Raw genomic sequence first — 23,270 nt, forward strand, 5'->3', positions numbered from 1 at the left:
AAATAAAATATTTAATTAAAGAACCGTGGAATAACCAAACGGTTAGAAATCATGACTCACTCCCAATAATCATCAACATTTTTCATCTCAAACAAAGTACACTATAAGTCTCCCCTGAGGATTCTATCGACATGGTTAAGTTTAGAGCATAACTCTTATATCATGTTAGGAATTACAGCTATCTACAATGATAATGATATTGTCCATTTTGAGCATACGGTCTCATGGCTCTGTTTCGAACTTTCCCAAAATGTCTCGTACTAATAGATATAGTATTTCTAACTTATAAATCCTAATTTTCCACTAAAATTTACAACGTGGAACTCACTCTCAATAATCATCATCACAAATTGGGGTTCAAATTATTGTCCGATTTGATTTTTAAAATAAGTCCACAAACTTTTAAAATATTTATTTCTTAGTTTATGAATTAAAAAAAAATGTTAATTTTAATCTTATATTTATTTTGATTTGATCATATATTTTGAGCATGTGTAATAAATGATTTCACAAGTGGATGTTAGATAAAATATCAATATAGTGAGGAATAAAATAATATATATATATTAAATTTACAGGTAGAGATTAAAATAATATTTAAATGAAAAAAAGTAACTTTAATTTCACCATTAATATTTTTAAGGGTGATTTTAAATAAATTTAAAAATAAATTAAATTGCATAAAAGAAGAAAATATGGAGAATTTTTAGCCCTGATGAAATATTGATTAACCTGAGAAAAAATCTCAACCATCTGATCGGTTACAGCAACATAAGGCAACTTGGATTCTGGGCCGTTGATTAGTAATTTGATAATAATCTTGTAGAATAATGTGATGGAAATGGTGTTTTACGAGCAGTCAACTTTGTCCAACCCCATTCTCTTGCAAAATGTTGACTTTGACTTCGCTTTGCACAACCAAGTTCAACTTTCTTCATCCCTTCCAAGCGGATTTCTCTCTCTTACCTTGCCTTCTCTATCTCTACGATTCTTTGTTGTTTTCGTCGGCTACTGCCTTCGGATTCGTTGTTATCCACTCTATTGATTCGTTCGCCGGCGATGCATCTCTTGCTGCTGTTATTCTGATCGGAACTTGATTTGGGCGATTCGTGAAGCGAGTTTAGATCGTCTCCGAGTTCGAGTAAGTTTTGCTGCTGAAATTTAGCGTAATTTCGGGAATTACTTTGGAAAATTGTTGCTATTTTCGATATCGGACTTTTTCCCCCTCTGATGAAGATGAACTGTTCGTTTAAGGAATTGGCTGAAATTGGATGGAATTTTGCTGGCAGTAAGAGAAATAAATGCTGTTTTGAGTTATAGTTGTGTAATCTTCCCCCTCCGAGAGCATGGTACAGTCGTGTAATCTTCTCATTGGATGCTGTTTTAAGTTATAGTTGCTGTATCGTTTGATTTTTTGACCTCGTGTTTGCCTTAGATTCTGTTGCTTCTTTTCGGTCGTTTGATGAACTGGACATCATAGAAGTTGGCTCTGCACCTAGCGTGCTGGTGGATGACTGGACTCGCTAGTTGAATTTTTGACATAAACTGGCAGCGGTTTCTAGATATTTTCACTTTCGGCTCAGCTTGATGATCGGGATGGAATAATTTGATTAAAACGTCTCATCGCTTTCCAGTGTTTAGTTTTCAAAGATGTCTTTTCTTCTTGTTGTATCATGTATAGTAGCTTCTATTACGGCCGTGATGTTGGTGCAATCGCCATTAGTATTTGCTTCTGAGTTTATGATGGAATCTGGGGTTTCAAGTGCTAATCAGATTCCCTATTCAGTTTCGGATGGTTTTGAACGTTATTTCATGAATGGGATTCCTATGGATAAAAGTATGTTCTGTAAGCTGCTACAGTTTTTGCATGGATATCCTCGCATACTTGAAGATTCTTGGGGAAGTGATGGTTGCCGTTGGGATAGTTCATTCTGTAAGTACTCTATATTGTGTTTTTCATTTTGAAACTTAGTCACTTTTGTTAGGAATCACGGCTCTCCACAATGATATGATGTTGTTCATTTTGAGTATAAGCTCTCACGGCTTTGCTTTTGGTTTCCCTAAAAGGCCTCGTACCAATGAAGATAGTATTGCTTACTTATAAACTCATGATCTAACAAATTTCATAATTCCTATTTGTCAACTTCAGATGTGTTCTAGCTGACTTTACATGGTATTTATGTAATAGAAGTGTTACTTTTTTGCAGCTGGTATGAGAGTCAAAGCATCAAGAAAATTGTTAAAAGAAGAACGGAAGGAGGAAGACGCCAACTTTAAAGATGGTCAGTATCGTCATTGGAAGGCAAAAGAGGATCCGAAGTCTTTTGCAACCCCCCAAAACATTGGAATTGTAGTAACTGGAACCTTCGTTTTATGTTGTGGTGTCCTCTGTCCTTGTTTCTATCAAAAGAGGAGACGCACTGTTCAAAGAGCTTTAGATAAAGAACAACAATCAGGTGAGTTATTGGTTCTCCTGAATTCTTTTGCATTTCGTGATAATGAGGGGTATTGTTACTTATGGATTCTGCGTCACCCATCTCCCATTAAAGCTGTCAAAAGGTTAAATGGAGGGGTGGCAACTCCATTAAGAAATTTTGTTTTCCACTAAGAATGGCCATTGCAGGGTTGTCGTTTAATTCTTCATTTGTGACATTTTATTCATTCTTCAATCCTTGAAGGGTTGAGTTATTAGTCCTTTCTTGCAGTTCATTTAGCCTCCACCATCGAAGTGATGAACTCTGCTCCTGAGAAGATTCTAGCTAGTCCACTTCGGGTACCACCTAGTCCTAGATATTCTCCATCTCCAAAATTTAAACGGCTTGGATCTGTTCGTCTTAACATGAGCCAAGTAGCTAAAGCAACTCAGGATTTCTCACCAGCTCTACGCATAGGTGAAGGAGGTTTTGGAACTGTCTACAAAGCTCGGCTAGAAGACGGGCACATAGTTGCCATAAAACGTGCAAAAAAGGCAAGTACCAACTTTTTATGTTTTTTTTGTACTCGCTTATATCTAATGGTAATGATAGTATATTGTAAAATCTCAAATTCTATGTATGTTAGTGTTCATGGATGAACCCACTGTCTCATACAGCAGCAGTAAGTGGGGCACATGTTGCACATCTAATCTGTTAATCTTAGCTTTCAAAACAACATCACTATGAGGACGATATTACATATTTCCTATAGCATACAGTTAAGTGGTTAATAGGCATAAGTAGCCAGCCAAGCATGGTATAATTTAGGGTGACATGTGAGTACTCTAAGGCATCTGGGGGATGTACCCTCCTGGGATAGGGAAGGCTTAGCATTGCATGAAAGAGTAATGTGATGCCACTCAGCCTATTCTTGTCACTATGTTAAAACCATGTGCTTCATATGGTTCTGAGGATCACGTAATAAGGACCATATTAGACTTCTCATTCCCGTACTTGAACAGATTAGTTAGATTCATATCTAGCTTTTTCCATTTTCTCTCATTGGTTGACTGACTACTCGCATAATTTATGATGGGACAAAAGTTAGAGCCAACAATTGCAGGACGTTTGAATCTAGGTTCTATTAGAAGGAATAATGACGATTTCCTGTTTATTGTGGATGCTTCTTGAATCGTTGAAAGGACTACGTACGTGGAGGAAATAGTATTCCAAATCTGTACACGCAATTGATCTTTTGTAGCAAAATTCTTCTGATCTTCTCTGATTGTGGAGTCGAAAATTGGAACTTTTCTGTAAAACAGAATCTCGTTGAATCATAACTCTATAACAATTTATATAAGTAGTCTTAAGTGAAGGATTACTTCAAATAAAGTTGCATAAAAGGTTACCTTGTACTTGATCTCTTACAACTGAAATACGATTCACCATTTTTACCTTACTATTGCTGTCATAATGGGGGAACATAAACAAGGAGGCTGTAAGAATTTGGGAATACGAGGAGGAAAGGAGGAATATTACTATTCATCTGTGCCATCACAAAAAATTGTGAAATAGTCGGAATGAAGGATAGAAGAACAAGGACTTAGTGGCAGTCCTTGGGACTATGGCAACCTAACAATAATAACGGTTGTCGGGTCTTTATCTTTTCCAAGTTGGGTTTCAAGTTGTAGTTGGACTGGAATCAAGAGGAATTTGGGATTCTTGATGCTAATAAAATAATAGATCAATAGAAACACAGTATATTCTAAAATGTTAGTATTAATGGATTCTAAAAAGAAAAAAAAGGTGGATCATTAGATCCGCTATTTCTTCTATTGACTAAGGGTTAAATCGTTTGATCGCGGAGCCTATGCAATGCTATAGAGTTGTTTATCCTATCCTTTCCAAGTTCATATCAAGAGCAAAAAGGAAGACCCTTCTTCCAAGGAAGCTTAGTTAATAAATTATCCTCCAGAAACTTGAAATCATAAAACAAACTCAGTTTGACCTAAGTTCTTGTTGCTGGCGAGAAAGGGATCTCAGGGAAATCAGTTTAGGGGTATAATTTTTTTTTTTCTCTTTTTAACCTTTGAAAAGTTAACAAATAACAACAATTTAGTTTTTCCCTCATTTTAAATAAAATTTGAGGATAGTTAGACCTTTTGACGTATAATATATTAGGGCTTGTATAATTTAACACAATTATTTTGCAGGAACTCTTCGAGAACTCACGGACTGACTTTGGCAGTGAAGTAGAATTACTGTCCAAAATTGATCATCGGAGTCTGGTTAAGCTGCTAGGTTATGTTGACCATGGAAATGAGCGCATCATCATTACGGAATATGTAGGAAACGGTACTCTTAGAGAACATTTGGATGGTAATGTTTCTACCCTATGGACGACTAAAAATTAAACTGTTGTTTAATGCTGATGGCTCCATCAAGGCTCATTGACTGCGCTTTTCTCCTTGTAGGTGTGCATGGGAAAGTATTGGATTTTAATCAGAGACTTGAAATTGCAATTGACATTGCTCATGGACTAACTTATCTCCATCTATATGCAGGTTAGAAACTCTTTTGTTGGTGAGCTTATTCTGGAAATGTCAGTCATTTTTTTTATATCAGGGAGGGCCAACTTTGAAACTGGACAAAAATTTCTAACGCAACATATGAATTTGATTGTGTGTGTAATTAGATTTTTTTTTACTTTATTAAACTTGACATTTGGGGCTTATTTGCGACACTATATCCAAAATAATATTTATTTTTTAAAATTGATTTTGAGAGATGATTATCTAGATTAAATTTTGTCGACCTCCAATTACTTCTGAAAATTCCTTGGAAAGAACCATTTTCTTTACATTCTTGAGTATTCCAGCTAATTTGTATGCATCTCGGCTATTTCATGAGACAACTATTTGATCTTATTATATTTAATTGACGAGACACTTTGGACATTAAATCTTAGGTAGATGATCTTCATGGCTCAAACTCATTTTCTCCAAGTCTTTTCTTATTTCTTATTTCTTATTTGCTACTAGGGGAACTAATGGTGGTTCTTTGGCAAGAACAACATAGAAAATAACTTCTGAAGACTGTCATTCAACTTTGTGTTTAATGAACTTTTGTCTAAAAGAATGTAGAATTGCTTCTGAAAAGCAGTTTCTAAACATGACTTCTAAAGACTGTCATTCAACTTTGTGTTTAGTAAATTATTAAATATGACTGAATAATTATGAAATCTGATTCAATAATTATTTTGTGCAACTCACTAGAATCTGTTCCAAAGGGTTGATTTATAATTATTAAAGCAATTAATTGAATTTACATGGAACCAAATTTCCCTGCTCAGATTTCTTGAAGTATTGTTTGGGATGATGGTATTGGATCTTTTCTGCTTTCCAGCCAGTTAATCTTTATTTCTTGGTTACAATAGAGAAGCAAATTATTCATAGAGATGTGAAATCTTCCAACATCCTTCTTACCGAAACCATGAGAGCAAAGGTGGCGGATTTTGGATTTGCAAGACTTGGCACATTGGGTAGTGAACAAACGCACATTTCAACTCAGGTGAAAGGAACAGTCGGTTACCTTGATCCGGACTATATGAAGACCTATCAACTTACCCCTAAGAGTGATGTCTACTCATTTGGGATTTTACTAGTAGAGATTCTAACTGGACGCCGTCCATTGGAAGTGAAGAAGCCTCCAGAGGAGCGGGTCACAATAAAATGGGTGAGTTTAAACATTCTAATCATTCTCTTGGATGCTTCTGTTTGGACTTGTAAGAAATTTGTTAAGTTCAGATAATTTTTTAAGTTGAGTGTTCATTACGTTTTAGGATGCAAATTTCATATGTGATCACATTCGGCATAAGAAGTTGGATAAATTTAGCAGATAGCATATAAACTTGTTTATGAATCATCTTGCCATTACTTCAACCTCTGAAGTTGCTTGTTGGGTATTTTGCAGGCTTTCAACAAGTATAGTGAAGACAAAATTCTGGAAACGTTAGATCCTTTAATGGAGGAAACTTTGGAGGCAGAGATTGTCCTGAAAATGTTCGAGTTGGCGATCCAATGTGCAGCACCGGTTCGAGCAGACCGTCCAGATATGAAGTTAGTTGGAGAGCAGTTGTGGGCTATAAGAGCAGAATATATATCACAGAAGAAGGAAAAGGCAAGAGTGCCTTAAAAATCCCGAGCTGATCAAGTACAAATAGTGTGAATTTCATTAATTTTAGAGTTTTTCTTCTTTTCCATCGTTCTCTTTCCCTCAGTCACCTTGTTTTTTAACTCCAAATCCTTGCCTAGAATTGAAGTCGGTCAACGACCCTTGTACAATTATTGTATTAAAGAATTTTTTTTTTTTTTTTTTCTTTCCAATTTGATGGTAGAAGTTCGAGGTCTTGCTTTCATTGCCAAAGGGAGTTCAGAACTTTTCGAATGTAATTGAAATTTACAGTTTAATTTTCGTCTATTTTTTAACTTCTTCAAAATTTAGGGGATAAATGAAACTTTTCAAAATCTAGAAATACAATTAAAACTTTGGTTATAATATATATAATATGTTAATTTGAAGGGAAAATTATGTACATCTTTATGGTAACCGATTGATTTGAGTTATTTTCATTTTTCAGTCAAAGTATCACACGGAATCGAAGGCAAAACATTGGTAAGTTGCCTTCGAAGTAATATGAACAGCCACTTGGCGTCGACTGTTCAATTCAAAGGCCGGCCTGCTAGAAATAACATATAAAAGTACAGACATGAGGCATTAATAAACTGTTTGAGATCCCATCCAAACAACATTCCCATGCGAATGAATCCATTTGAAAAGCCAGAGCTAACCATGACTGTAAGACAGGCATATTAAAAGTCTCAGGCGGTCATGTTCTCACGAATCACCATCTGAATATGTTTCTTCAGTTTTCTCCTTCGATGGTTATGAGCCCTGCATACACGAACATGTGGTAATGATCAATGGCAAATAACTACACAAACTATATCAATGTTTATTGTTGATTTGTTTCGTTTAATATGGAATATAAGCTTGCTTTAATAGCATGCTTCTAGCATTAAATTGTAATTCTAATTGATTGAAGCCCTTCTTATAAGGGTTTTTGTTTTTGACTCATTTTGAGTTGAGATTTCCTCCTCTAATCCGTCTCTTTGCTTGAATTTTCATTTAAAAAGGAAGAAAAAAAAAAAAAAAAAAAAAACAAAGGAATCATCATAACATAAAAGTACACTAACCAGTATTGATTGCGTAGAACGAATGCATCTGTTGCCACTTTTTTCCCATCATCATTTCGGTTCCAATGGTACAATGCATGAGTTCTATTTCTGATTTCCAAAGTTGAATGCCCATAGCTGGCTTCTCTAAATGCTGAGTATTCTGGTTGTGGATCTCTAAACCTGATACAGACGGACAGACCATAACACACGTTAAACAGATTGAATCTTAAATGTAAACTGATATCAACGAGCAAATTTAGTGAACGCTCCAGTTTACCTTCCAGCAAGACCCTCCTGGTTACCACCATCTCCAACTGTAATGTATATAGGAGCTGATTTGTCTGGTACGGTGTCATGGTAACCACTTGCATTGTAGTTTATACTTGAGATTCGATACTAAAATTAAGAAGGAAAAGAGGAAAAATTAAAGTTTGGATCCAAATAGGCGACAATTGTAATAGGAGAAAACGGTGTGTTTGTGACATGAACTTCACAGTGTACGCATTTGTTTAAGTATACGGGAGGAATAAATATGCAGACCACCCTATCTATCTGACAGAGAAGGAAGCACTATATGATGACCTCTGAAATACATGATTCGAACACCACCAGTCAGACAGAATAAATCAGAATCTGTGCTTTTTGTGGAGTAAGAACTCAATAACTTGTTTCAAAAATTTCATCCTATACTGGCTAATGATTGAGGTTAGTTGATTATATTGTCTAAGTATAATAATGTACATGCAGATTATGATACAGCATGCAATCTTACTTAAAATTTTACCTTCCAGATTCTGACAAATATTGGATAATCTATTATAACATGTTTGGTCAAAAGTATGGGAGTAAAACCTTGCCTGCCTAATGAAGTTTGCTTGTTTATCAACTATACCATTTTGTGAATGTCAATTTCCAATAGCATCAAGATATGAGATATAAACGAGAAATTTGAATGACATTATAACAAAGCAACAAGGTAAACATGAGCATTTATTTAACAAAGTTGCACACCAGAAAGAAAATATCCCAATCTATGCATATCATCATACGGCACAAAAGGGAAACAGCAACATACCGATCGTTCATAAGCATGGACATGGCCAGCAAAGACAACATCAACTCTGTACGTCACGAACCAACTTTCAAATACTGACTGGATGCTTTCACCCTCCTGGAAATGTGCTTCATTACTATTGTAGCATGGAACATGCATAAGAACAATCAACCATGGCGTCTTCTCCCGGTCAACCCTTTCCAACTCTTCACGAAGCCAGTGCCATTGAGGTGTGTACTTCACTAAAATAAATAATTATAAAGTTTCTAAGAAGGCAAAATTTGAAAGTCGGCAGCCTTGAAGATTGACTAAAGAAAAACATAAGATACGATGGGATAATGGACATGAGATCATTTATCTAAGTGCCTGTTTATGCGTTCAAATTAGCTTGAAACTAAAAATGTTAAATTTCTTTTGGTTTACTTTACAGCTAGACTGAACTACGCTACGCATACTGCAGTTACATGGAGGAAAACGGGGTTAATTCTCACGTTGAATGTTTGAATTGATACTCTTTTTGGAGAAATTGACCTTACAAAATGCTAGGGAAGAACTGCAAATTTTGGCCCCAACATTCTTAAATAAAACAACTCGTTACATTGCTTGGGAAATTCTTAAACTCGACAGCTCAATAACTTAATCACACGTACTTGACATTTGACATATACTGATGGTCATGTTGACAATCAAAATTCGGTCAATGCAGTGAACAACTTTCTAGAACCAATTGAAGTTCCAATACCATCAACATGCAAAGGACAGACAAAAGGAAGAGTTCCACAAACAGTTCTTCCAAAATTTGACGCCCTGTGATGTTCTAACGTATATTCCCAATTTCTCAAATATATGTTTAAATACTGTCATGTAAGGGTACAATTACAGGGACCCAAACACCCCCACAACCAAAAAGAAGGAAAGAAAGGAAAGGAAAAGTTCATTAAAAATTCTCTCGATCTCCAACTCTGGTAGCAATTAGTAATTAACATGCAAACCTAATGTTGATGTATAAATAAAAAGGCAATGAAAGGAATGAGAACTTCCTACATGAAAAGCAGAAACTACTAAAGAGCTTAACTTGTCGTGCAAAGCAAGAATGTGTTATTTAGTATTTACCAAATGGAGAGTAGGCAGATAACACTATAATATGAGCAGATGCCCGTCTGATTGCATACCAAAGAGGACTGCTGCTGTTGGATGCTAAATAAGGTGTCAGATATCGTTGAATATAGGATTTGAAAGGCTCAACTTCATCCTAAAAATGAAAAATAAATAGGTAAGGAATCCTATCAGAGAAAAAAGCACGAGAATTACAATTAATTGACTAATACTTAATGAAGCTAATAAACATCAAGTTATTCCAAGGTAAAGCTGAGTGAACTTTATTAGGAAATTTATATAACAAACATTTAGGAAATTATATAACAACATATGTTCTGATTTAGCAAGACAACATTTTTTTTTCCATTTTCCAGGCCAGCAAGTCAGAGGCAGATTCAGTATTTAAATTCAGAAGATAATTTATTTACACAGAACATAAATACAATATTTACATGTCCACATAGAAGAATTATCTCGTTATAAACATTTAAATGCGAAGAAAATGTGCAAACACATCAAACAAGGAAAGTATGGATAAATTATATAATTACTGAGTTAGAACTGAAATTATATTATTCAATGATTGAATCCTCAAATGGTTTAACATGTTTACACATGTAGAAGAAGTAAAAAAAAAAAAATTCAAAATTTTTACCATGTAAGGCATGTACTCTATTTCATGATTTCCAGCAGACCAAATCCAAGGTTGATATGCTACACTTTGCTCCGCAAATCGACCCCATGTATCCCATCGTAGACCAACATCATTAAATTGATACCTATCAGCATAAGAAAGATCTCCAACAAACAATACTGTCTGCCCTCCACTCTTCATATAATGCTGAAGAGTAGAAAGAGAATTGAACGTCTGGCCCAGATCACCTAGAGCATAAAATAGCTATTTAGTACTGAAGCATGCGGACAGAATAAATGACCTTAAGTCCACCAGATGCAAAAGTAGATTGAACTAGATGTGAAACATACGAGGAAAAGAGAATCAGCGCACTTGGTTAGTTTAACAAAAGATTTCTTTTTCTTTGGGGAGACTGCAGAGGGGGATGGGGGCCAGGCACATGCCATATAATCTATGAAAGTGATTTGAGAGGAGAAAGCACTGATTTTCTAAGCCACTATTGACATTAATTAATTCCATGATCAACCCCATTTATTAATTTAAAGGTAACTTTTTGTTTATGATTTATGATTTATCAATAACTTATCACATAAAACCATGAAAATAATTTTCTAAGGATAAGCGCCTATCAAAAAAAAAAAAAAAAAAAAACAAAAAATGCTAACAATAAGCAATAAATTTCGAAAAACAAAAAGTTAATATATTAATGAATTTTTATTACAGATATTGTTATTAGCATAGTTTCATCAACTTGAATGTCGAAAAGTTAATTTATCATTTAATAATAGTTTCTAGCAAACACGATGAATGAAATTCTACAATCATATAACTAATATTCATTTTCATATGGTATCATGTAAGAACATTAAAGTACCTAACCCATCTGTTGAGGAACAATGAAAGATAAAAAAAGTATTGTAGAAACAACAATAAAAATTTCAATGTTTGTTGAACAAAGTTAAGAAATGGAAAAAAATGAAAGAGTGGATTCCAATAGATAAATAAATAACTACTAATCGAAATAAAACAAAAAACGGTGATGTAAACTTTATATGGTAGTTCACCCTTATATAAGTACAACTTACAAGAATGAACCCGATCATTTAAAAAAAATTAAAAACTTACAACTTAAAACAACATTAAAAGTTCAAAAACAGCCAAAAAAAATGGAACTTTATATCTTACTTAAGCGAAACAAATAAAACATTAACGCTGAAAATTAAAACTAGAAATCTAGGAAAAACACAAAACTAAAATTTAACGCAGCTTTAAATAAGAAAAAACTCAAATCTCACCTTTTTAATTTGAGGCGGACAAGACCCCAATCCAAGAAAATCATATATAAACATATAACTGGAAGACAAAAAGGAAAAAAATGTAGAAGCTACAAATTTTACAATTCGTCTTACTTTCTGCTGGATTGAGATTGCGGGAAAAAAAAAATCAAGTTGTGAGCTGTTTCCTTTTTTATTTTATTGAAAATGTTGAAGTAATACAGATGGTTCAATTAACATTGCACCATATAACAATTAAGTTATGAAGAAAATCTCGACACATACTTAACATCAGTACACTCTACATAGAAGAGAGCTTCGCTCACCAATTATTCCAAATTTGTAAGAAGCATCTGGATCAACCTTTGGGGGTGTCTGGAACCAGAATTCTCGAGAAGAATCACCACTCCCAATCTTGTAGTAGTACTTGGTATCGTACTGGATGAAGGGGACATCATTAAACTCATCAGTGAAACATATTTTCAGAGGGACAGTGTGTGCGTCGAGTCAAGACAGGAAGAGAGTTTCAATAATGTAGGAAGCAAACACACACACACACATACACACACATATATGGCATGTCAAATCAGCTAAGAGACCACGTCAAAAAAATTCATGAGTTTGTGTCAAATTTTAGACGAAAAACCATTTGCATCAGTGAGAGGGAGAGCCTAATGAAAGTCAAGATACACAAAAGAAGTTTGTATGCGTGATAATTAATCTTTGAACTCCCATATGCAGTTACCAGTTTGAAACTGTAAGTAAGATTCATATTTCAGTCGATCACAAAACTACATTCAGTTACCTTGAGGTCACCAACAAGACAGTGATGAATGTAACCAGACTTGTATTTATAAAAGGTGTAGTTTGTCACCGTTCCCTCTGCAGTAAACTCATAGCTTTTATCTGACGTACCATATTGTACACTACTGGGCTCTGGCTCATCAGGAGTTACCCATGAGATAATAACGGCCTTGCCTTCATAGTCACCCTGGGTGATATGCACCTACAAGGAAGTGATGGGAATCAATATCCTTGTTATCCTTTGAAAGGGAAAAAAAAAAAAAAAAAACACTTCCACGAGAAACAATACACAGAAAATAAGAAGGATAATGTGTTACATTTGTCCGGATAGTAGAAACACATTAGGAAGTCACAACTCCAATTCTGTAAAAGTAAATAAATCTCCATAAAGTGCCCAGTTAAAGAACAAGAGTAGCTCCAAAGCAAACTCGAGTCTATTCTTCAGACTGTTTATTCTTTCCCATCCAATCCTCACTTCAGGGAAAAAGAAAATTATGATAACAATTTTAGATAAAGTTGTAAATCCTTTTATTTTCCCTAGAAACCTCATAAAACCAAACAATCAACGTCGGAAAGGGTCACACAGAAATATGGCAAAGGATTATAATAACATGCTGCACAGAAAAAAAGTATTAAAGCAATGGGGGTAAAAGGAGAGAGAATGCAAATATTCTTGATCTCTAGTTATGCTGGTAACATATTCGGCCATAGACACTTTAGAAAAAGGATGGACTAAGTAAGTCAATGGCCACCATTATATTACACAACATAAAATTTAGTACAGAAAATATCAAAAACTTACCTGTTGGGGGGCATTGTAACCTTTAGGAATAGCAAATACTTCATTATCAAGAGGCATATCAGTGGATGGCCACTCTGATCGAATAAATGTACTGGTGATCCCTGCATTCCCAAAGCTCAGGAAGCTAATAACTATGCACAAAGCAAACACAAGTTGAAGAAACAAGCACTGCATCTTGGAATTTCCCAGCATGATTAGTGAGTCAATCAACTGCATCAAGACAAAAAAGAAAACTTTCGTCATGGATAAGAGCTTCAACAGTTAATATATGATTGAAAGAGAACGTAGAAAAAAACAGAAGGGAGATCCCAAGGAGAGTGATTAATGACATCGAAAGCAGAAACTTTTAAAATCAAGCCTACATCCAAATTTTACATTAAACATAGATAGGAAACGAGTTTTACAATCAAACTCAGACAACGAGAAGGAAGAAATAGAACCAGGTAATCATCAACAGAAAGACTAGTAAAGTCCAAATTCTCAACCACACAAAGCAATGCACAAATTCATATAATCACGAAATTCATATAACGAATTCCAAATCCTCATAATACCACAACTCAAACCTAGCTCCATTTCGCATCCACCTGTAACATTTCCCCCTCGAAATGGCAGCATCCGCAGCATACTCTTCATTCACATCCAAAAATCCAAAATGGACAAAAAACTCACAACATATTTTCACTTTGCAGGAAATCCAGCAGTAGTTAACAAATGAAATCAATCACAAAGAAAATTTAAATCAGATTGTACGCAAAGACAGTGCAGTACAGATAACAAAAATCTGAATCATTTTCCTGCGAATGACGAGCGTGATCAGTTGTGTGCGAGAGAGAGGAGATAACCTGAGAACATTTACAAGGAAGAGAGTGGAAGAAGGTGCAGTAAAGACGCTGGATTAGATCGCAACAAGAAGAGATAAGATCCTCCAATGGCTGGATCGTTGAGTTGAAGGTGAAACTGTAAGACTGGAAAAGCGCTTATGCGTAAATTAGCAGCGAAAAAACGATTGGTGTGGCGTATGTTAGAACAACGTCTTATCCCGTTCCCTTTGGCGGAATATTCTTAAAAAGTCTCCATGTTACTTTCATCATCCAACCTATCTATTTTTCTACTTATTTATAAATTATTATATTATAGTTTTTATTTTTATAAAAACTAATTATATTTACATATTTTTTTGAATTTATTAATCGAGCGAAAAAATATTATTTCTTGTCTATTTTGTTAGGTTTATAAGATCTTTTGGGAATCTCAAAAGTAAAAAATTTATGTTCAAAGGAGATAATATCATACCATTGTGGAAAATCGTGTTCATCTAATATGACATCAAAGTTATGCCCTAAACTTAGTCGTGCTAATAGATTGGTAAATTCTCAAATGTCGAACAAAGACTCCAACAGAAAAGGAGTAGTCTCCTCGAAGGAAGTAAAAAATGACTAAGACTCCAAAGGAGTTGAGACTCAATTAAGGGAAGACGTACTTTGTTCGAGGGGAGGTGTTGGATGATGAAAATCTCATATAATAATAATAATAATAAAGAAATATAATAAAATATGTTGAATTAATATTACAATTAACCTATGGTCCAATTGTGGAGAGTATCGTGTTCAATCAAGTAATACAGCCCATGCAGAAATGGGTCCAGCAACAAAGCCTGGTCAGAAAACCACCAGATTTAATCCACGTGTAAACCTTATATGCTGATGTCAGCCCATGCGTCACGTGACCAATTTTTGTGCATTAAAAAACAGAAGCAGTCCACGTCACCATCGGGAGTCGTACAATAAATTATTAATGACAAAATTTTCCTTTATTAAACTGAAAATTTTATTAGTAAATTATTATGCTGGTATATATATATATATATATATATATATATTATTCAAATTTGGTATCTAGGTTAAAAGAAAAATCAGATATTAAACATTTTTCAATACGCATAATTGTTAATTAATATGTTACTGATTGAGGTATTCACACATTACCTAATTTATAATATTAATTTGATTTTTTTTTTTTTTTATCGAAGTTAATTTAGGTCAAATTAGTTTGCTATAAAAAATGATGTGTTTACTTTAAAGCCACGTGGCGGGCACGTTATGGAGTAGCCGTGCTCTTACCAATCTTGTCATTGCCATTGGTACAACAAACGAAGTTGCATTGCAATTGCAAGGAATCTGTGTACTAAAATATTTAAAAGAAAATAATTGTTTACCATTTTCCATATAAATTGTGGTTTTATTATTATTATTATATATATTTTTTAAATAGGCATAGGCAATTTTTGTAGTAATTGGAGAAAAGATGTTTCATTTAATTTAATTTGTAAAAACCGAAGATTTAAAAAATAATTTAGAAATTTAGCGGGAACAGAAATGAAATAGGAGGTAGAGATAGGGAAGGAAAAGGCTTCCCATCCTCTCACCACCTCGTGAACATCCTTAGACTCGAGCACTTCATAAAAAATTGATTAAAAAAAAAAAAAAGATATTTAAGTTTTGATTTCTCCGCATATAATTTTATAGATATTAAGACTATAATTGTAGATTTTATTTTATTAAAATAATCAAACTAGATGGTCTTTTTTTTTTTAATTATATAATTGAAAGTAACATATTGATTACGCCTTTTATTTATTTGATATTGACCACATTCTCAATTAATTAAAGTATTACTTTAAAATGATTATTTGCAAGACTGCGCTAATATGTTTATTTTATTTGAATAAATTTTAAAATATATATATATTTCGCGAAAGAGAAAAGGGAAGTCCAACTCCTTGGCTTTCTATTGTAGTTCGTTTGTTTTGTTTGTATGCAGAGAAGAGAGGGAGCGCGAGATCGTTCTCTCTCGAAGAATCCGCGCCCAGAATTGGAACTCGCTCCGTTTTTCGTTCACTGTGAATCGATTCATTCGCGTTCTTGAAGGAGCAGTGCCATGGATGATTCTCCGAAGAAGGACGATAGTCCGCGAGTTCTTAGAGTTCTCGAAGCGCTCAAACAAGCTTCTCATGAGTTGCAAGCACATCCAAGTCCTTGCTCCGAGAAGTTCAATTCTCCCGCCATTAAAGCTCTGCTCGAGCTCGAGGTTGAATCCGATAAAATCCTTTCCAGTGATCCGAATCTCTCGACTCTCGCTCAGCACCTTGGGAACTTAAAAGCCTTGGTGGAGACGCTTCAGAAGTGCAGAGGTTACGGCCTTAGGTCGTTCTTAACCCGCCGTTTCGCGACGAATTCGGTATCTCAAGTCGCCGGTTCAATCGAGGCGGAGATTCAAGCTTGGATTGACCGCGAGAGCTTGGAGAGTCTGGTTCGAGGTCTTAAAGAGCCTTCAGACGATGAGAACGAATTGATTAAACTACTGGTTCAGTTCGAGAATCGACTCGCTCAAGGATTCAACCGCGAGCTACAGGATCTCATGCTCAAATCTAAGGTGTTTTCATTGCTCGAATCGATCGTTTGCGACTCTAATTTCTCGAAAACGATTCGGGAGCATTCCGCGTACGCGATTGGGGCTATGGTCCGTTTCAACAAGGACGTATTCGTCGGTCAAGTATTAATGGGACCGACAATTCACGCGCTAGTTCAAATGGCTTCCTCTCACTCATTAAAAGTCCTCTGTTCCTTAATCCGGCTGATTAGGTCTCCGCTTGTGGAGGAAATCGAGTCAAACGGCGACATACCAAAAATAATAAGCTTATTGAATTGCCATGACCTGCAAATTAGGGTTTTAGCCATGGATTGCATTATTGAAATAGGCTATTACGGCCGCAAAGAGACTGTAGATACTATGCTGGAAAAGGACTTGATCGACAGGCTTGTGAAGTTGCAGAGGTCAGAATTGGGCGGCGACTTGATCGGATTGGGGAAACACACGGCGGAGGAGAGTAGAGAGGTAGCTGCCGGCGAGGTGGAGGGAAGAAGAGAAAGTAGAGAGAAGAGGTTCTTGGAGAGCCATCCATTTGCAAGCTGTGTGGCAAAATTTGCAGTGCAATTGGAGGTTGGAGAGGGGTTGAGGAAGAGTGAGAAGAGGGCCATTAAGCCTGAAATTTTGAGGAGAGTTCGAAAAGCTTGTGTTTCTGATGCTGAAGCGGCCACCATAATCGCCGAGGTTTTATGGGGTTCTAGTCCTTGATCTGAAACTGCGACAAGATTGCGTTCTGTTCTTGAATGGTGGATTGAAGAATCAGATGGAGAAATTGAAAACTTGTTTCGGGGATGAACATTCATCAATTCCTCGTCTCTGTCTATATTTGGATGTAAGAGTTACACGTTAGAATCAAATAAATTAAAGTCGTGTAATTAAAATAGTAACCAGTTGATTGAGCATACATTAGTTAAAGAAATTGTGTTAAAGAGCTAAACAACTTTTTGTTTCATTCTTTTGATATGATGGAAATAAACAATAACCATTTTTATTTATTGGGAAAACTTTACTTCAAATTTTTTATTATTTGGATAGGGAAAGAGAATAAGCCGTAGGATTACAAGTTTAAGTTATATGATTTTTGTAAAAAAAAAAAAAAAAAAAAAAAAAAAAAAAAAAAAAGTAAAACAATGNAACAAACGACCACAGTGGGAGTCGAACCCACGACCTTTTGATCCGAAGTCAAACGCGCTAATCCACTGCGCTATGCGGTCATTTGAAGTTTTGGAGTAACAATTAATTTAAAATTTAAAGAAAATAAAAAGTGACACTTAAATTGGATATTTTCTATAAAATTAGAACAAACGACCACAGTGGGAGTCGAACCCACGACCTTTTGATCCGAAGTCAAACGCGCTAATCCACTGCGCTATGCGGTCATTTGAAAATTTGGAGTAACAATTAATTTTAAAATTTAAAGAAAATAAAAAGTGACACTTAAATTGCATATTTTCTATAAAATTACTACAAACGACCACAGTGGGAGTCGAACCCACGACCTTTTGATCCGAAGTCAAACGCGCTAATCCACTGCGCTATGCGGTCATTTGGAGTTGTGGAGTAACAATGTATTATAAAAGTTTAAAATACATAGACACTCAAATTGGATAATTTCTATATATGCGATCATTGGTGTTAAATTGCCATTCGATAATTTATATAATATTTTTTTAGTATCCATTTAACATATTCAAATTACTCGATTATTCTTAATGTCTAAAATTCCAAATCTAAATAAAACCAACTTTCTTTGTTTCTCCTTTATTTTCCAAAACAAACAAAGCCACATTACTTCGGAAAGTTGTTAACTAGTGAAGATGTCTGATTATAATCCAAGAAGAAACGATGTCTCAACTAAAATCCTCTACTGCTACAATAATCCGAAAGGGCTTATGGCGTTTATCGATCTAGTTCTATCCAAGAAGCAATCTATGCAAAACAAGTCGTCATTTTTCGACTCATTATCACTATGTCTATTTCCTATGTTGGTGCTATGCGATAACGTATGTACAACTCAACTCATTCCTGCCCGATTGAATCGTCGACTTTTGCAGGCGGTTCCATACACAATGGACAACGGGGGTCGCTTCTATCTTCGACGTTTGACCCGTTCTCCAGACAGTCTGCATGATAGACATGGCCACATACCAAAACCGCAGCAACGGGAAGTTCACTGGAAGACAACGTGTTGCCGAGGAAGCAAAGCTTTCGTCTCATCAGCTTTTGACAAATCCCACATACTATTTTCCTTCCATGAGATGAAATTGTATCCTTCCCTGAGGAATTGTACCTTATCCTTTCTGGCCTCAAGAAGGTGCGCTCATTGCTCTCTGAAATCAATGTAAAAGGAGAACAACATCGTCAATGTAGAAGAAGCGAAGGCGACTGATATTCATTATACCGATGTCACAAAGAACATGATATCTAATTCAAAGCAAGATGACTTGTCAGCCAACCAGAAGAACTGTTTATGTTTTCAGGTCTTTTCGTCTAATTAGAGAGTGCCACGTAATACACGAAGAACGGATTTTCAAATATCTTATAACATTTATGCCATTGTGAAAAGTACTCTCATTCCCAAAACTCAAAAAGGGTACCTATATGATCTGGAAACTCTGAGTTGCAGTGAGCTGCAAATTTAAAAGTGGGACGTTTTTCGAGTATGGTTCGAACTCGATTTTCGCGGGAGGTGGATGCATTTTCTTGACTGGTTGAACCTCGTCGACAATATTGATGGCTATACTGATGACGTGAACGTTTCATGAATATTGGACGGGCGAGACTCCGATCCTGCTGGTTTAATGCAACATAAGTTTAATAGATTGTGGTTCAGTAAAAGGAAAAAACTTAGCTTAAATGCTTTCCCTAGAAATGGAAAGGATTGAAGTATTCTTTTGCCTGTTCACTGAAGAAAACAAAAGAGTACAAACCTCTTCTGACCGCACATCCATTTGATTGGAAAATGGCACTATACCTGCAACATACGTACCAAACATGTTTCATTTCATCATTTAAAACATAGGAAAATCGGAATTCCATACCGTGTAAGATTAATTGTGATCCCACCTCGGTAGGAGAGAGGAACAAAGCGCTCTTTATAAAGGCGTAGAAACCTCTCCCTATCAGACGCATTTTAAAAACCTTGAGGAGAAGCCCAATGAGAACAATATCGGCTAGTAGGGGGCTTGGCCGTTACAAATGGTATCAGAGCCAGACATTGGGCGATGTGCCATCAAGGAGGCTAAGCCTCCAAGAGGGTGGACACGAGGCGTATGCCAGCAAGGACACTGGGCGCCGAAAGGAGGTGGATTGTGAGATCCCACATCGGTTAGAGAGGGGAACAAAGCGAAGAGAGTGTGGAAACATCTCCAGATGCGTTTTAAAAACCTTGAAGGGAAACCCCAATGAGGACAATATCTGCTAGCAGTGGGCTTGGGCCGTTACAAATGGTAATAGAGCCAGACATTGGGCAATGTGTCAGTGAGGAGGCCGAGTCCCGAATGGGGTGGACATGAGACGATGTGCCAAACATCTCCAGATGCGTTTTAAAAACCTTGAAGGGAAACCCCAATGAGGACAATATTTGGCCGTTACAAATGGTAACAGAGCCAGACATTGGGCAATGTGTCAATGAGGAGGCTGAGTCCCAAATGGGGGTGGACATAGACGATGTGCCAACAAGGACGTTGGTCACAAGGGAGGTGGATTGTGAGATCACACATTGGTTGAAGAGGGGAACAAAGTGCTCTTTATAAAGGAATTAAAACTTCTCCCTAATGAATTTTAAAAACTTTGAGAGAAAGCTCAATGAGAACCATGTCGACTAAAAGTGTGCTTTGACATTAACTCAGTCATCAGTTCTAAAGCATAAAATCGACACAACTTCACCTTGATATCTAAGAATAACACATCTCAATCTTCATTTAATCAAAAGAAAGAAACCCAAATGCATGCAACCAAAGCTAATTTCATAAGGTAATTGAAGTAGCTAATTGACTGAGATGAGTCCACAAACCACATCTCTGAATCATAATGCGTCCTTAAAGGCTCATACCAACCCCAGTATCTTCTAAAAGCAATCCCCAACTCTCTAAATTTCATTCTTGAACAGAATTCTCATAGACCCCAAATGAACTTCCAAAAATGGCAATTACATACAAAACCCATATCATCCGATGGCAGCCCGTTAATTTCAAGCTAAAACAAAGACGATTCATGGTCTCTACCCACACCCCACTGAACTAATACTCTGTATCGACGCAAAGGAATCATCCCTTTCAGGCATTTCTACAAACAGAAGCAGGGCACGATAGTGATCAGAGAAAGAAAGCACATACCGGAGAGATGATGAGGACGATCGTGGTGGGTCTGATCAGAGCCTGGCTTGCGCTTCCCCATAGTATTAAGATTGTTCATAAAGCGAGGAGAGTGCGGATTGATATCATTTGGAGGTTAAATTTAGGCGATGATCTGTGGTGGGGAGCATCTAAAAATTGAATTGAATTGAAATTGAATGAATGAATGAATGGTTTTGGGCCTTTTTGGAGCCGAAACACAAACCCAGTGGATGTGCTATTTCAGTTGCTGTGGATTTACGATTCGAGGAGGAAATAAAAGAACAATTGTTTGGTGTATTTTTATTCGATTTTTAGCCCTTTTCCATTCTTATCATTCCCTTGACGGGGCTTCGTGGGGACCTGCCCCTATCGGAGATAACCTGTGTTTACTCTTATTATTTACTATTCTCTTTATTAGTATGTTTTTATAAGCTGTGTTAATAGGAAACATTTCAAATAATTCGAATTATCCAACTCAAACCAAACCGAATGGTCTTTTTACTTGAATTGTGTTGAATTTTTGAAATATTGAAAATTCAGTTCGAGTAATGAGTTGACATTTTTTTGGTTTGATAACCCGACTAACCTAAAAATGTAGCACAACCCCAGCTAAGACTATTATATTTTTAATATTATTAAGAAAATTATCCAACAATTCTAACTATGGTGGGCTGGGCCTATGGTGGGCTGGGCCTACTGCATTAAGCCCAACATTACTAATTAGAATTACATAAAAATATTTATTGGGTTAGATTATTATAAAAATTATTTTTTTTTTCTCCATTAAAATTTAAAATATGTAGTGTTATCAATTTGGATTGACATGCTATATTATTGTAATCATAAACTTGGAGCTGTTTGGGAATTTATTTTTTGAAAATATTTATTTAAAAATTCAAAATTTTAAATTTAATTCCAAAACTTTATACCGACTTTTACAATATAATATTATCTACTATGGTATGGTTTCAATTTAAAATGAAAATGTAATATTATTAAAAGAAAAAAAACATTTATTACTTATTAAAATAATAAATTAAATGGTTTTTAAAAAAACAATTTGATACAAGTGTGCGTTGGTTCTGGTCTATCCTGCAAACGCAGGGATAGGATCCTTATCTTTTGGGCAGCATAACAGATGAATAGTCTAAAATGCCCTTACGCCAACCGACAAAAACCCCTGAATTTACAACCTTCTCCCTCCTACCTAACTCATTTGCTTCTTCTTCAGTTAAAGCCTAATACCTTTTTTTGGGAATTCACTGGCCCCACATTCTCCCCGACCCAAATTCAGTACCGCCTTCGGAATTTCATATATTTTTACATTTTTTTAAAAATAATCTGACGTATATTTCAATTTTTTTAGGTTTTTTTTTTTTATTTTCTGTTATCAAAATCCTTCAAATATAGTCGTAATTAATTTATGGAGTCCTATTTTACTCGGGTGTCACATCTTTTACTCGGGTGAACAATTAGATGTCAGACTATTAAAAAAAAGTTTTTAAATTACAGTAATAAAATAATAATAATAATTATTATTATTATTAAAAAAAGGAGAGGGATGGTTTTCCAACGACCGTGGAGACGAGGTTGAGAGTGGTGATTCCGACAAGACAAGGACAAACGACAGCGTTTTGAAACAAACCATTTTTAATGATGTAAATAATAAGCCTTGTCTCCGCCGTTCCTTTACATTTTCTCCATTTATTATAAATAATAATAATAATAATTGCGGTGTAATGACGTGGCGATTGTTATTCGGATAACTCCTGTCAGGATAGAACCAACTCCGAGATGGAGAGAGCGTAAACCAAACGCATCTCTATCCGAATCAGCTTTTCTTTATTTTTATTATTATTTTTTTTTATTTTCTTAAAACTTCAGTATAATCCTCCAGTAATTCGTTCAAAATAATAATAAGTATTATATTATAAGCTTCTGACTTAAAATATACTTACCATTATTTATCGTTCAATTTTTTTAATTAAAATTAATCCTTTAATCTTTGAAATATTAATAAACATTAAATCCTTTTAATTATGTTTTATTTAACAAAATTATAGATATTTTTACTTTATTTCCACGTGGAAATGTATTCAATAATTTTTTTTAGTTAATTAATTAATTTATTTTTTTGTAATAGGAGAAAAGTATGTGATTCTTTTCAACTATGATTAATTACCATTT

General features: G+C 35.3%; 3 protein-coding genes and 3 non-coding genes across 9 annotated transcripts; 1 reads left to right on the plus strand and 5 right to left on the minus strand.

The window, feature by feature from the left end:
* Positions 1 to 893: 893 nt before the first annotated feature.
* On the plus strand, positions 894 to 6,831 carry LOC111485167 (calmodulin-binding receptor-like cytoplasmic kinase 3). 3 transcript variants are annotated; one of them, XM_023131918.1, is made up of 9 exons: positions 894 to 1,141; positions 1,255 to 1,349; positions 1,436 to 1,933; positions 2,208 to 2,456; positions 2,706 to 2,968; positions 4,628 to 4,793; positions 4,889 to 4,978; positions 5,851 to 6,149; positions 6,387 to 6,608. In XM_023131918.1, the coding sequence occupies exons 3-9, from the start codon at positions 1,651 to 1,653 to the stop codon at positions 6,606 to 6,608; spliced, it is 1,572 nt and encodes a 523-aa protein (XP_022987686.1). In that variant the 5' UTR covers positions 894 to 1,141; positions 1,255 to 1,349; positions 1,436 to 1,650. The 3 variants fall into 3 exon arrangements, with proteins under 3 accessions (XP_022987686.1, XP_022987687.1, XP_022987688.1); XM_023131919.1 differs by having other exon boundaries at positions 1,481 to 1,933; XM_023131920.1 differs by having other exon boundaries at positions 895 to 1,141; positions 1,255 to 1,933; positions 6,387 to 6,831.
* Positions 6,832 to 7,073: 242 nt separating this feature from the next.
* LOC111485181 (bifunctional purple acid phosphatase 26-like) lies at positions 7,074 to 14,315 on the minus strand. The gene is made up of 10 exons (XM_023131939.1): positions 14,163 to 14,315; positions 13,318 to 13,527; positions 12,517 to 12,717; positions 12,038 to 12,149; positions 10,459 to 10,685; positions 9,819 to 9,957; positions 8,727 to 8,947; positions 7,929 to 8,047; positions 7,670 to 7,831; positions 7,074 to 7,367 (listed from the first exon to the last, which is right to left on the minus strand). Exons 2-10 carry the CDS (start codon positions 13,507 to 13,509, stop codon positions 7,295 to 7,297), a joined length of 1,446 nt encoding a protein of 481 aa, XP_022987707.1. The 5' UTR covers positions 13,510 to 13,527; positions 14,163 to 14,315; the 3' UTR covers positions 7,074 to 7,294.
* Positions 14,316 to 17,886: 3,571 nt separating this feature from the next.
* Positions 17,887 to 17,960, minus strand: TRNAR-UCG. Its single transcript has one exon. It is a non-coding gene; the product is annotated as a tRNA-Arg (tRNA).
* A 91-nt stretch (positions 17,961 to 18,051) lies between these two features.
* TRNAR-UCG lies at positions 18,052 to 18,125 on the minus strand. Its single transcript has one exon. It is a non-coding gene; the product is annotated as a tRNA-Arg (tRNA).
* Positions 18,126 to 18,217: 92 nt separating this feature from the next.
* Positions 18,218 to 18,291, minus strand: TRNAR-UCG. The gene has a single exon. It is a non-coding gene; the product is annotated as a tRNA-Arg (tRNA).
* A 259-nt stretch (positions 18,292 to 18,550) lies between these two features.
* LOC111485281 lies at positions 18,551 to 21,337 on the minus strand. 2 transcript variants are annotated; one of them, XM_023132105.1, is made up of 4 exons: positions 21,084 to 21,337; positions 19,677 to 19,720; positions 19,344 to 19,536; positions 18,551 to 19,076 (listed from the first exon to the last, which is right to left on the minus strand). In XM_023132105.1, exons 1-4 carry the CDS (start codon positions 21,160 to 21,162, stop codon positions 18,766 to 18,768), a joined length of 627 nt encoding a protein of 208 aa, XP_022987873.1. In that variant the 5' UTR covers positions 21,163 to 21,337; the 3' UTR covers positions 18,551 to 18,765. The 2 variants fall into 2 exon arrangements, with proteins under 2 accessions (XP_022987873.1, XP_022987872.1); XM_023132104.1 differs by having other exon boundaries at positions 19,344 to 19,539.
* Between the last annotated feature and the right edge of the window lie 1,933 nt (positions 21,338 to 23,270).

The sequence above is a fragment of the Cucurbita maxima genome, unplaced genomic scaffold (genome assembly GCF_002738345.1).
Source record: "Cucurbita maxima cultivar Rimu unplaced genomic scaffold, Cmax_1.0 Cma_Scf00010, whole genome shotgun sequence".
Classification (NCBI taxonomy): domain Eukaryota; kingdom Viridiplantae; phylum Streptophyta; class Magnoliopsida; order Cucurbitales; family Cucurbitaceae; genus Cucurbita; species Cucurbita maxima.